The 14,316-nt window shown below is 41.7% G+C and overlaps 2 protein-coding genes across 3 annotated transcripts in view; both read left to right on the top strand.

The window, feature by feature from the left end:
* The first annotated feature begins 96 nt into the window (after positions 1-96).
* On the top strand, positions 97-4,106 carry H2AZ1 (H2A.Z variant histone 1). The gene is made up of 5 exons (XM_020805432.3): positions 97-235; positions 750-827; positions 1,022-1,135; positions 1,868-1,997; positions 2,420-4,106. The coding sequence occupies exons 1-5, from the start codon at positions 233-235 to the stop codon at positions 2,479-2,481; spliced, it is 387 nt and encodes a 128-aa protein (XP_020661091.1). The 5' UTR covers positions 97-232; the 3' UTR covers positions 2,482-4,106.
* A 989-nt stretch (positions 4,107-5,095) lies between these two features.
* The window catches only part of DNAJB14 (DnaJ heat shock protein family (Hsp40) member B14), a 34,156-nt gene continuing 24,935 nt past the window's right edge, over positions 5,096-14,316 (top strand). For both annotated transcript variants that reach the window (XR_012087788.2, XM_073001873.2), the window contains exon 1: positions 5,096-5,548. Coding sequence is in view for 1 of the 2 variants with exons in the window: in XM_073001873.2 (XP_072857974.1) it covers positions 5,416-5,548 (133 nt within the window). In the remaining variant the exon portion in view is untranslated. The remainder of the gene's footprint in view (positions 5,549-14,316) is intronic.

The following is a 14,316-nucleotide window of genomic DNA, read 5'->3' as shown; positions in this document are numbered from 1 at the left end:
CTCGGAGCGCAAGAAGAACCGCCTCTTCGTGACGATTGGCTAGAGTTCCGTTTCGGGTCCCCGGATGTGTGGACGTTAAAGTAGGCTATAAAGAGCTCGCGGAAGGCGGGAGCGGAGGCAGTTTTGAACTGGTGGCGGCGCACCATAAAAGGAGGTCTCGGCTGGGCGAGGTTAACATCTCCAGGTCGCTGCCTATCTTCCTCCGCCCGCGTGCGAAGACACCTCGTTCAAGATGGTAAGTGGTGAAGCAAAGGAGAGGGAGGCGGGGAGAAAGTGAAGAAGCGTGTCGTGAGGAAAACCGTTGGGACGGGAAAGTAGGCCTCGGGCTATTAAGGGTCTCCCTGCTGGGGGCAAGCCTTCGAGTTGAGGGAAGGGGAATCGAATGGGGGGAGGAATGGAAATATACCAGGAAGGGGCGCGGTCCCACGCGGCATGAATGCAGTGACTGGGTGTTAGCTGCTACGGCACATGCGCCTTCTGGGGGGGTGGCGGCGGTATTTGGGAGCGCATGCGCATTGGACACGTTGCGATGCAGCGGGGGGGGATGCCGAATGCTACAGAATGTCAACTAGGCATGCGTGGATCTTTACAGGGCGCCTTCGCGATTCTGATTTTAAATATCGAAAGGATCGGCGTTTTTAGTTTAATTTCTTTTGAAGCGACTGGGGCTGGAGAGCATGTGGCTGTTGGAATACCAGATGCTGATGGCTTCTATTCTCGTATTCACTTTTCCTGTCCCCACGTGTTAGGCTGGTGGTAAAGCAGGAAAAGACTCGGGGAAGACGAAGACTAAGACGGTCTCCCGTTCGCAGAGAGCTGGCTTACAGGTAGGCATGCACGGGGGCCAGACTGGTTGTCTTTCTGTTGAGTCTCATACTTTTTTCCCTTGATTTCTGGAGCAAGGATCTGTCCACTGGCTTTGCCCACTTGTTAATCTGTATACTAACTAGGAGATATGCCAATAGACTTGCCAATGGCTGCGCTTTACTAAAGTTGTAACTTTTTTTTCCGTTGATTGAAGTTTCCTGTTGGCCGTATTCACCGCCATCTGAAATCAAGGACTACGAGTCATGGACGTGTGGGGGCCACTGCTGCTGTTTACAGTGCTGCTATTCTGGAGTACCTTACTGCTGAGGTAAGTGGTGGGAAAGAAAAGAAGCAGTTGTGTAGTGTATGAATTTTGGGGTGTAACATGCATTTCTTTTCCACTGCCCCAGTAAGATTGCAATGCAGTGAAACCTCCAGAATATTGATTGCTCTTAACCACAACGTGTAAGGTAGAAGTGTGTGCATTAAAGAATGTGTGTTATAAAATGATGACTGAAAAAAAATGCAACACATGAAAAAAGTAAGACAGCCCATGGTAAAAAAAAATATATATAGTATAACTTAGCAGCAGAGGTCATACTTTATATAGACTCAAGATCAGTCTAGGTGTTGCCAGGTATGGGTGCAAAGCAGTGTTTTGAAAGCAGAAGAGCTAGTGCCATTCTAGAATCTGTATTGACTATTTCTGAGTTAGATGAGCCTTGCTTCCTTAATAATAAATTTTAATTGGGAAAAAACAGTGGCTTCCAAGTATGTATGAGATACTGCTGCTTTTGCGGTATAACATATTATAAAGTGTCTGTCCCAGACTTTCTCAGTGGATTTCAGGAGTCCTGCAGTGTCTTAGATCATTTGAAAAAGAAAACTGAGACAAGAAATGGGTTGCTTATGTTAATAGTTAATATATGCTTAACAGTGGCACAGCCAGCTGGCTGGCGTCTTAAACATAAACTTGTCAGTTACAGGTTTAGGATGTGTTAAAATGTTTGAAAATTTCCACTTGTTTTGCCTCTTTACATGCTGTTAAAAATTATTGCAGGTTCTTGAACTAGCGGGAAATGCATCCAAAGACTTGAAGGTTAAGCGTATTACTCCTCGCCACTTGCAGCTTGCAATAAGGGGTGATGAAGAACTGGATTCTCTAATCAAAGCAACAATTGCTGGTGGAGGTATGTGCATGCTTAAGTACTGTCATTTGCCATGACCAGTGATGTAGTTTTGCTTTAACACTGTTGGTATGATGTAATGCAGGGATGGGCAGTTAATTTCTATAGGGGGGCCACATGAAAAATCTGAACTGTGTTCAAGGGCTGAACCAACTTTACTTAACAATAAAATGAAACAGTGATGTTTGTTTTTTATTTTAAACTTGTTAATCTTCACAAATACTAAAGAGTTTTTTTGCAGTATGTTAAAGATAAGCAACTGATCAATTTTAGACAAAAAGCTATAAATGGTTTTGATGTTCAAAACTGCCCACAGGTCGGACAGGAGTGGCTCACAGGCCGTATGTGGCCCTCGGGCTGCACTTTGCCCAGGTCTGATCTAATGTGATGGGAGCAAATTAATAACCTTTCTTTCTTTCTCTCAGGTGTAATTCCACACATCCACAAATCTCTCATTGGAAAGAAGGGACAACAGAAAACAGTTTAAAGGACTTCTTGGACTTTTAAATACTCACTTGTCCAATGTTAGTGGATATCCAGTGGACTGCATTTGTGAAACACATTTTTGCCTTTCTGTAACCTTGAAGATGGAGCCCATCGAGCTTTTTAAGAAACCAAAACTCTACATTGAAGTCTTAACCTTATTTAAGTGTTACATGGCTTCAGAGAAGCTGTTGTCTGTAGTTGTTCTTGACTGTTTTTAAATTTGTTGGATTTTAATGAGATTCTTGACATTGTTGCTAATCAATAGATTTTATGCTTATACACCATGCAGTTTAACTACAAAAGATTCTTGTCACTGGCACTAATTTTATTTAAATACAATTAGCTGGTGGTGTTAAACTCTAACAACAGGATAATATGAATCTCTTGTAGTTAAAATAAGCAGGTTTAAAGAAGCAGGTACAGCACTGGTTTATTGTACAAACAGTATTTCCATTCTGAAGAAAGAATTCAATAAATGTTATACCATTATGAAGTTTCTGCTCTGGTTAAGCAGTAACTGTTGCTTGAGCCATGATTAGCTTGCTGGCCAAGTGAATAAGTTGGGACTGTCTTAATATAGAGTAAGCAGGATATTGACTACAAGTGTCTTGTTGAGGATATCTACTCTGGTGTTGTAGCTGCATGTTCCCTGCTATGAAATAAAATGTAAATGCTGCTATTGATTTCAGGTAGAACTGCAGTTACTTTATATAGATTAATTGAGCATACAAGGCAACATCCTTGAAAGTAGTGTTAAATATATGCTTTAGGATGCAATGCTGTTTCCTGTACTTCAGCTGCCACAATCTGAGCATGTTTGTACTAACACATATCCATAAATGTATTGGACTAAAACCACCTGTTGCCCACTTCGTTTAAAGCCTATTTTCAGTATATCTCAATATGACTCAATTTATATTTACTTTTATAATGGTCCTGGTTCTTTGCATAATTCACATGTATTTTAGTATTTTTTTTTTAGTTATGCTGGAGGGGCAAAGAGACTGGAGAAGATGCTTACTTAGATTTAAGGGCATTTTAGGACTTTTAAAACGGAAGTTAGCTTCTCTGATGAGGTAGATCACATTCTGTGCCCTTCAACATGGCCTTTGACTCCATCTGTCATCTCTCAGCCAATTTAAGCAGTTTATAATGAGTGTTGTAAGGGTATAATATTTGGAGGGTCACAATTTCTTGTTTTATTACATTGCTGTTGAGAAAAAAAGTTCACTCGTCTTGAATGTACTATGCATTTCATGGACTATGCCTGCAGTGTACAAAGTTCATTGTCTTGGAAGCTATTTTATTTTTGTTTTGTTTGATAACCTGCATTCATTTACTGTACTAGCAATGTACTGAGAAGGCGTAAATGCTAAGCATGTTGATTTTAAAAATAAGTTAAAATTCTTGAGCCTTTTTACTGAGTGCTTAATCATACTCAGACAGCTGGAACTTGCTTGAGAAAAAATATCAGGTACACGGGTGTAGAACTTAATATGCTGCTCTTAGCAAAATTCAAAGCTGGTGCTAAATGAACCTTGTAGAAGTACCATTGTCACTTGATGAAATGAAATTTGATTGTATAAGTTTTGACAAGTGCATTGGAAGTAAACTTTTGGAAGAAAACATACTGTTTCTTTAAGTCATGTATTGATACCTGCAGGAAATCATTTTGCAGTTGACTGTTGCCATACAGAGCCACAGCATGCTTTGGCTTTACCCTGGTAGCTTGCTCAAAATGTATGTCTGTATGCAAAGTGGATAAAATGGTGGAGTTTTCCCTTCATAAAATTTAGTGCCAATGGAGCACATCATGAGACTTGGCAGGGATATTTGTGCTGTGCATGAAGGTCTGAGTTCTCTCATTTTTTTTAAATCAGTTGTGCAAGAAATGCCACAGGATGTTCATGGCTGTATCCAGTACCATGCATGCACAAGTGTCAATCTGCTGGTAATGGGTTAGGTGTGCATTGAAGTGGCACACGGAAGAGCAGGAGTCTAAAGTTGAAAAGGTGAACCACCGAGAGCTACCTTTATTGCCTAATTCTTCCTGTGCTGCAGGCCAATGGGCTCCTAGAGTTATATATGCCTTTGGTGGTGCTTTATATTGCATGCTCAATTCTCAGATTTCCAATGAGCTAGTTGAAATAGACACTTCCGCTTACCAGCATTGGTTGGCACATCATCTTCAGCATAGCACCTTTAAGATCAAGGTTTCTGTTAGAATGAGCCTCTAATTCTGAAAAGCAATTGACAAATCAAATTTGGCTTGTGGCATTAAGACTTAATTGCCACGAGTTGCCTTCCAGCAGGGACCATGTGAAATTTTTTAAAAAGCGTGAATATCTTGAGAATTTACATTAACACCATTACATTATTTTAAAAAAACGGAAAGTGGTTTACAAATTCAGGAGAATAAATCAATGTGAAATAAGAAAAGATGTTAAAAGGTGTCTGTGCCGAACGAAGCTCCCACCCTGAAGCCTATTGATCAGGGGGCGACCCCCAGGAGCGTGTCAGCCCGCTACTACCGTGACGACGACTCGCCGCCGCTTCTATGCCGGGGGAGTGACGGCGCTTGCGCTTTCGGCCCAGCTGGCCGCGGCGCGTGCGCAGAGCGATCGCCGGGACCGGTTGCCGAGCCTGTGCCCGGAAGCGAGAGGAGCTCCGGCTGCCGAAGGAGGCCGAGTCCCGGTCATCGGCGGGAGGGCGACGAGGATGGAGCCGAAGAGCGCCGGTGCCGCCGCCGCCGCCGCCGATCAGGCCGGCACGGAGTGAGCCGAAAGGCGCTCGCGCGCACCCTCAGTTCGCCGCCCGCCCGCGCCCGGCCGCCTCCTTCGGCTCTCTCCGTCCGGCTGGCCCCGCCGCTCTGGCCCCGTCCGGCCCCTTTTCTCTGCGCTGCGGCGGGCGGAGGCGGCGGAAGGAGAAGCCCCCCATGGAAGGGAACCGCGACGAGGCCGAGAAATGCATCGGGATCGCCCGCGAGGCCCTCGAGGCCGGCAACCGGGAGCGGGCGCTGCGCTTCCTCAACAAGGCCCAGAAGCTCTACCCGACCGAGACCGCCAGAGGTATGTTCGCCCTCGGGCGCCTGGGCCTCGGCCGGCCGGTGAGGGGGCTGAGCCGGCCTTTGGTGGGGGGGGGGGGACGGCCTGCCTTGGAGCCGAGGAGAGCAGCGGAAGCCGGCGTCTGAGGGGAGGCCTTTCGGCTGGAGAGCATCACCTTGAGCTGTAACGGCCTCTCTCTTTATGTTCAGACGTCAGAAAGCTATACTAGCTAGAAGTGTGGCCATTATGGGATGGCCGGCCCCTTTGTATATGTGACTGATGTGGAAGGGATGGGGTGGGGAACGGAGCCCTGTGGTGTTACCTAAGGGGGAAAGGAAGGCGTCAGAAGCTGATGATGCTGCCTCCTTTCATCACAGAACCAAAATCTCCTCACTGGATCCTGTGGGTCTATGTGCCCCAAAGGACAAGCTTTCGGTTCATTTGCCCCTCTCTTGTGGTGCATTGGGTCAACTGAGGGGCAAGGGAGATCGATCCAGGGCACTGGAGATAAGCCCTCCTGAGGGGACCGGCTTTTCTGTTTCTTGTGGATGATCCTAGCAGTATTTGTACAGAAGATGTTCAGAATGCGTTATGTTCAGTAATGCTTACAACTATGTGAGGTAGGATAGTTGTGCTGCTGCTGGAAAGGGACACATCTTCACTGTTCTGGAGTCACCATACTGCCCTGAACACATCTGTTTTTGTCAAATTTCAGAGGCAGGATTCATTCTGATTTGTACTTTGATAGGAAATCACAAGGGAAAAATCAAGGATAATTAGATAGGGCTAAGACAGAACCCTGTCTAAAACCCTGGAGAGCAGCTGCCAGTCATAGTTGATAGTGCTGGGGGCTGGAGGAACCAATAGTGTGATTTCAGGTATAAAGCCCTCTTCCTTCCTTCCTTCCTTCTGTTTCTATGAGGGTTAGGCTGAGAAAGGTGTTTTCCTTACAAGCAGCTGTTTTAGTGCAAAATAAATTCCAATTTCTGTATTGAATTTATACCTTTCTGGACCAACCAAAACATACAAAAAAGTGGCACGAGACAGACAAAATACAAAAGCTTTTGGAAACATATTTTTTTATCCAGATGAAATGTTTGGTTGGTCTGTAACAACATGACCTCAATATGACGTTTGGCCTGTTTTCAGTGTGATCAGTATGATGGAATGGGATATATTTCCTGGTGAGCATACACAGGGTTGTGTTCTAAAGTTACTGATAGTTGGCAATTGAACTGTTGCTTCCTTGTTTAAGGACTCCTGACATCTTCTTGCGTGTCCTGTAAAATAGTGATTTTGCAATTTAAACATACTTATTAAGGAATAGCTCCCATTGAACTTTGTAGGATTTATTTCATCATAAACATGTGTAGGCTTGCTTTGTGAGATGTTCTAATCTAGTAGTTTCCCCTCACAGTTTTCCTGAGGGAATAGTGACTGAGATACAATAGCGACTGAGAACTGACCCAGGAACAAAATGGCTAGCTATTCAGCATCTTTTCATCAGTTTCTTTTTTTATATAGTGTTGTTGGAAAACACTTGCAAGTATGTCAGTTGCATCTGTTGCAATTAGAACCTTCATCTTATTTACATAGCAGAAAAGCTAGTTATGCAGCACAGTCTTCTGTTATGCAACCAGATCAATGAGACTTATTCCCAGGTGCACATAGGCTTGCAGCCTTGGTCTTGTTCAACTGCCACAAGCATTGTAATGGCACCCTGGAGGATTAGTGTTTTTTAAAAAATATATATAACATAAATAAAAATTCAGTAATAAAATTCAATAATAAAATAAACATCATCTTAAAACAACACTAATTGTTGTCCAATACTAACTATAAATGCCAAGAAACAAATGGTGATGGAAGAAGAGAGACACAATAGTGAAAAAAAATCACTGTTGTTAATCTGGGGTAAGGCCATAAAGGGACTCTGTAAACAGCCATGTCTTCAGTTGTTTTCTAAAGCCTAGGAGGAAAGGAGCCAGTCACGCCTCAATTCGGAGAGAGTTCCACAATGAGGCAGCCTCCAGAGAGAAGGCCTGGTTCCTAGTTGTTGATTTCCGGACCTTCCTTAGGTTGGCCACCCGTAACATCCCAGACTAAGATGTGCAGGTGAAACAGAAGGTCATTTTGAGGGAGAAGCACTCAGATAAGTAGCAAGGGCCTAAACTATTTAGGGCTTTAAATGTCAACATAGGCACCTTGAATTTGCCCTGGAAGCATACCAGCAAACAGTGCAAGTGCACCAGGACAGGTAAGATATGATTATATTTTGATACTCCTGACACCAGCCTGGGTGCTGAATTTTGCTACTTATCTGCAGCTTCTGGACTGCCTTTAAGGGCAGCCTCATGTACAGAGCATTGCAGTAGTCAATCCTCAAAACTACCAGTGCATAAACCAGTGTCGTTAGAAACTTCCTGTTGAGATGGGGGAGAAATGTGTAGTCTGCCTCGTATGGAAAAAAGCAAACTGACAATGACTGAGATCCGATTCTCCATTGAGAGGGCCGGGCTCTGGAGCACACCCAGATTGTGAACCTGATCCTTCAGGTAGAGTGTGACACCATCAAGGCCAGATAAGAAGCCACCTTGTCACGGGCAAATTTTGGTTCCCAAGGTGCTCATGAAATTAAAGTGGCATGGGGAGGTGATTGTTTCTTGAAAATTACAGTGGAATAGCCTAATTGGTCCTGGAAAGATGTATTTATATTTTTCATGCAGTTTTATGGCTTTTCTAAAAAAAATCAGCCATGGGAGAAGTGAGTGAGTGTATGTATGGAGCTTTGAGGTCTGTTCTCCCAAGAAACAGTGTATCCAGGTCCTTCATCTTTAATTTAAAAAGGGCTTTCTAACCTGCTCACATCGTATCTCAGCCCAGACTGCTTACCTATCAGTCTCTCACCTATTGGACAGTTACTCAGTGTATGAAGAATATTTCAAGTTTTTCATTTACCCATTGTGGTAATCTTGCTTGCTTTTAGCTCTTAGTAACAGTCTGTTTATTGAATAAAAAAACAAAGATAAGCTGCACTGCTTTATGAGTAAAAACAAAAGAGGACAGTTGAACACTATTTTTACTAGGATCAACTAAATTGCAATCAAAGGGCGTGAGCTTTATAGCTCCCTGGAACTCTAGGTGCTATGAATAGTTGGAAAAAGAAGAGAAAAGTCCAAGCATTAAGTCTGATATTGTACCTTCAGGTTTGCAGCTGAAATTTAGTCTCAGAATGGAGATGGCAGAGTGACTGGACTGCTAGAGGGCATGCAGTTTTAAAACTAATCCTATGCCAGCATATTAGAACTTCTTAAATAGTGGCTCTCCATTTCTGAAGACAATGTTGGCTGGAATTTAGGGATCTGTTTGTTGTCTAAACTGTGAAACATGTTGTCTAAAGTGAAACAAGTTCCTGAATCTGCATAGAGAAAAGCACAGACCTCTGTTTATTGAATTTCTTAGTTCTTTACATTAGTGATAACACAAATGGATGTTCATGGAACAAATGGATGTTCATGGAACAAATTCTGTTTAGGCTAATTTAGACTGATGTGTGAAGTACAAAACAATGCAGTACTACCCTGCTTAATCCCCTTGCGCCTCAGAACTATAAATGCATGAACAACTTTGCTTCCATCTGTTAGTACAAATACTGTATACCTCAATGATTGATTTTTAAAAGGAGAAAAAAAGTCATGTGGTCATTGAAGAAAATTCAAAACTAAAAGAAGTGTGGAAAGATCTATCGTAACTCAGTAAGAAGTGTTCCACCTAAAGATTCCATCTTCCTATAACTGGAGGCTAGTACTCTTTAACTGGGATCCAGTTGATATGGGGCAGTTGGCTTGTGCCTAACATATCATCTAAACTTAATTTCAAAATCATATGACACAGGATTTGGTGTTTTAGAAGGAGTAGCCGTGCTAGCATCTCAGGCAAAAACAAACAAAAAAGCCAAAAATGTTGTGGCATCTTAAAGACTAACTGCTATATTTTAATTTGAGCTTTCGTGAACATGTCAGACGTAAGAGATTTTGTGTATTTCTGTGCTCCTCTTCCCAATCAGACAGTAGCTATTTCCATCAGTATTTAGATGATGGAAAAGATACCACATGATTGGCAGCTCTTTAACTGCACAGAAAGGGAAAAACCAATGATCTTATATTGCCTGTTTTAAAGCATGATGCCTCAAGGTTATTCAGCAACTTCACAGGTTCCATCTCTTGGCATTATTTTAATCACAATCCTTACTCTGCAGCATATAGTTAGGATGGTTCCTGGACTTCACTTTTTCTTCCCCAAACCCTTCTAACTCTGCAGTGCCCAGCCTGAAGAAGGATCCTGCTGAACTTGAAAGTTCCCCTGTTTTTCATATTTTAATGGTCTAATACAGGTATCGCTGCTCTTGGATTTGAGTTTCATTCCTGACCACAATATGTAGCCAGGCAATCCAATGTGAATACAACTTAGTTCAAAAATGTAGGAGGGCATAAAATTCTCTAGGGACAGTACATCTGATGCTTAAAGATTGTCCTGAAGATGTCCTTGAGACTTTCCAAAAATATCTTTGTATGGCTTGTGAAAGTAAGTCCCAGGTGGTTTGTTTGTAGTAATACATGTAGACTTGCAGCTGGTGCAGGCCTGTTATTGAGGATGAGGGCATTTAATGGGCACAAGTAAGCCTTAGAAGAGAAATTTCTTCAGTGAAAGCCCATAATTCTTTGTTTGTGTTCCCAAGAAAGCTCTGTCATATTCAGAGATAGTACAAGTAAGGCTTTAAATGTTATGCCATGTTTAAGGAAAAAAGCCAACCCCTAGTAGCACTCCTCATCTTCAGTATCTCATTTAAATGAGGACCCCAGTTTCTTTGCAGTTTGAGCATGCAAACGATCCATGGTCCAGGTGGCTAATCCTCTAAGCATGTAAACAGTGCACACGTAACAACGGGCGCAGTAAGCAGGAGACCAGGTATCTTGAATGCTCCTTAGGTGAAGTCTCTTTATTCACCTGGTGTCATGTTTAAATCTGGCCCTATAGTTAAATGCCCAAGAAGATCAGACTGACATTTCTGTAATGAAGAGATGTATCTGGAGACTATAGTTGAATTGTTTCCTTCTAAAAGTATCAGTTCTAGGCCGACTGAAAGACCTCACACTAGTCAATTGCTTTAGTCTGTGGGGAATTGCTCTTGTTCAATGGGCTATTTACTCCACTGGATTTATCAGCGTTGCAAGTTGAAATAGACAGTGGAACTAGGTGTTTGTCATGTACACAACACAATCATAGCATTGTTTCAGATTAAAATCCAAAGCTCAATAAAGACTTTGCCTGTAAGCCTTTTATTTCATTGTAAAATGACACAATGAAAATACAAGTGTGGAGTAAAGAGGGTAGCTATTATTTTAGCTATGTGGGCAAGTCCATGAGTATTGTAGCTTCAACGTTTTCAATATTTAGCCTCACAGATCTATATACATCTTTGTTAGGCGTTTGTGGTACACTGATGACTTAAAAAGAAAAATGGGGAGAATCCATTCTCAAGTTTATTTTTAGAAGCTGCCTTCTCCTGGCACCGGAAAGTAATTATTCCTTGTCACAGATTCCTGTTCTACAATTCTTCATAATTTTAGAATGTAACCATATTTTTGAAGAAACAGATTTGTAAAAGTAACTTTCCTTCAGATTATATTTAATGATTTTTCCTTAATCAGAATCATATGATTATAGAGCTAGAACTTACGTAAGTACTCTCTGGTGAGCATCGTTCATCAAGACACTTTGTAGTATTCATTGTGATTAAAAAAAAAGGCTTTACATTTTCTAACAGGAAGAATTTCCAGAAGGTCTGTTTGAAAGAGCGTGACCTACTTCTGTTAAATGCCTGTAATCTCAAGTGTGTGACTGTCTCTGCTAGCTTCTTGCTCTATAAGTATCATGGTCACAGTTTTTGACAATCCTGTAATAGTTTTCCTTACATTCTCCTGATTTTACTCAATCTGAAAATGAAGTTCCATCCAACTGTAAAAATATTTTTTGAAGTTCTTATGGTTGCAGAAAGTACATGATTCTGATGGGGCTCCAAAGGAACAAAATCTACAAAATTAAAAATAACAATAACATTGCATGTTTATAAAGAATTGTACAGGCAGCATTAGTGGGAGAGATCTACAAAATACTTGTTACGCTGAAAGTTTTGCAAAATATTTCAGAGCACTGAATGGCAACTTGTGAAACAAAGATTGCAGGTTTTAGGTGTTTGAACATTAGGGCTTTATTGTTTACTTGATGTATTTCTAGTCTGTCTTTAAGTCTAGTCACTTAATTGTTTCATCCCCCTTTTAAAGCCTCTAATGTTTATATTCAGGATGCTGTATAACTAGTAACAGTTTTCAGGAAGAATGTAAGAGTATTTCTTACATAATGAAACATACCCATATTTTTCCATGTATAAGATGACCCAGTGTTTAAGACGACCCCCATTTTTCCAACCCTAAATAAGAAAATTTGATCGCTGCTTTCCCTCTTCACTTCCTAAGCCCAGTGAAAGCAGGATCAAAGGGCTGTGGAAGTGGAGGAGGAAAGCAGCCATGAAAGGGCTGCAGGATCAAAGGGCTACGATCCTGCAGCTCTTTCATGGCTGCTTTACCCCGTCACTTCCAAAGCCCCATGGGGCTTATGAAGTGCACGGGGAAAGCAGCCACAAAAGGGCTGCAGGATCAAAGGGCTACAATCCCACGGGGCTTAGGAAGTGGCAGGGAAAGCAGCAATCAAAGGACTGTGATCCTGGAGCACTTTGATCCCTTCCCCCCCCTTACTTCTATGTATAAGACGATCCTCAATTTTTAGTCTAAAGATTTTAGATAAAAGTATCATCTTATACATGGAAGAATGCAGTAGTAAGATGATAGTTTTTGTTGGACTTACCAGTAAAGAGAAGGCAAACTTTTGAAACTCAGGGCTCCTTTTCAAATGGATAAAGAACTTTTGTTTTTCTGAAACAAAATCAAACGCTTAGGCAGCTCTTATTTTTCCATGTAATGTTTGCCAGGTTTGCACATTATAATTTATTAATTTAAGTAGTACAAACTTTTTCCTGTTTATTTAGCCTAGAAAATGCCTGTCTCAAACCTAGCACAGAGAAAATAAATAAAACAAAAGCAATAGTGAAAAGGAATATCACTGGTTTAGATAGGATTCTCCAGTAAGGCTACAGTCTTATATCCACTTAACTCTGGGTAAGGATAAAGGTAAAGGTTCCCCTTGACAATTAAGTCCAGCCTGTCTGACTCTAGGGGTCAGTGCTCATCCCCATTTATAAGCTGAAGAGCCAATGTTTGTCCATAGACACTTTCCATGGTCATATGTCTTTCACGACTTGATACAGAACACTGTTACCTTCCCACCGAAGTGGTACCTATTTATCTATTCGCATTTACAACTGCGAGTAGACAGTAGCTTTCGAACTGCTAGGTTGGCAGGAGCTGGGACCAGCAATGGGAACTCATTCCGTTGCACGTATTCAAACTGCTGACCTTTCAATCCACAGCCCAGTGGCTCAGTGGTTTTAACCCACAGCGCCACCCTTATCCTTTTAACTGGGAATAAGCCCCATTGAATTAAGTGGGGCTTGCTAAAGAGTACACATAATAAAGTTGCAGAGTGTATTATATATAGGCCTTAATGAAATGTGTGTTTAAGTGTTTGGCTGTGGAGCCAGAGATCGGGAGTTTAATTCTGCACTGTGCCTCCTATGAGTAGAGCCAGCCTTGGACAAGGTGCAAGTCCTATGGTGTTCAGAAGAAGGAAATGGTAAACTACTTCTGAATATTCTGTACCTGGAAAACCCTGAAAAGGGTTGCCACAAGTCAGAATTAACTTGACAGCACATGATGATGATTGTAGGAGTGTTTAAAATTTCTGTCTTGCTTATCCCAGTGGTCTGTTCATGTCATCTCTAATTGAACCTCCCTGACTTTTAGTACCTATAGAGGAGACCTTTCTCTTAGTCTTGCAGACTTCACATGTGCCCCTGAGGCAAACAGGAGAAAAGGGCATTCCTTGCTCCAGCAGGCAAAGACCTTTCTTTTCACGCACGATTTTCGTAAGTAACTGGCAAGTCAAGTCAATTCTAACTTATGGTGACCCTTTTCAGGGTTTTCTGGGTATAGGTATTGCTCTGTTTATTTTATGATCTCACTATCATTTTGTCTTGCTTCATTCATCTATTAACTGCCAAGAATAGTGCATCACGCTAATGGGGTGATATATAAATGAATGGAATAAAATATAGAGTACTCAGAAGTGGTTAATTCCATTCTTCTGGAGGCCTCCTGGGATTGTGCAGGTGGTTCAAGGCTACTTAGGCTGGCCATTCTTCTTGAATGCATGGTGGGGAATAAAACTCCTAATTTTCACTATATTGACACATGACCATTATATGTAGTTTATTGTATTTTCATTTGTCAACATCTGCCTTTTAACTATTGTGTAGGCTGCCTTGGGTCTCCTTGTTAGGAGAAAGATGGGTTAAAAATAATTGAAATTCAGTATGTGTTTGCTAAATATGTAGATAGGAAAATTCCTTGCTACGAGAGGTGCCCACGTGACATTCTCTGTCTGCATTTAAAACTTGGAAGATAGTATCTGAAAATTAAATTACTATATTTTCTGCATGATGAAGAATTTGCTGAACTAGCTGCTCAGATCTCTTAAAATAGAATCTCTCTCCTTCACTGGATGAACGAGTGAGGCTTTGTCATCAGAATCAGGCAAGTTTGTAGAACTTTATTTCA

Source organism: Pogona vitticeps, chromosome 5 (assembly GCF_051106095.1).
Source record: "Pogona vitticeps strain Pit_001003342236 chromosome 5, PviZW2.1, whole genome shotgun sequence".
NCBI lineage: Eukaryota > Metazoa > Chordata > Lepidosauria > Squamata > Agamidae > Pogona > Pogona vitticeps.
Note: the sequence above shows the minus strand (reverse complement) of the source record. Positions and strands in the feature narration are given on the sequence as shown.

Coding starts and splice junctions, on each gene's coding strand:
- H2AZ1 (XM_020805432.3), top strand. Junction 828..1,021: donor CGCAGAGAGCTGGCTTACAG/GTAGGCATGCAC, acceptor CGTTGATTGAAG/TTTCCTGTTGGCCGTATTCA. Junction 1,136..1,867: donor TGGAGTACCTTACTGCTGAG/GTAAGTGGTGGG, acceptor AAATTATTGCAG/GTTCTTGAACTAGCGGGAAA.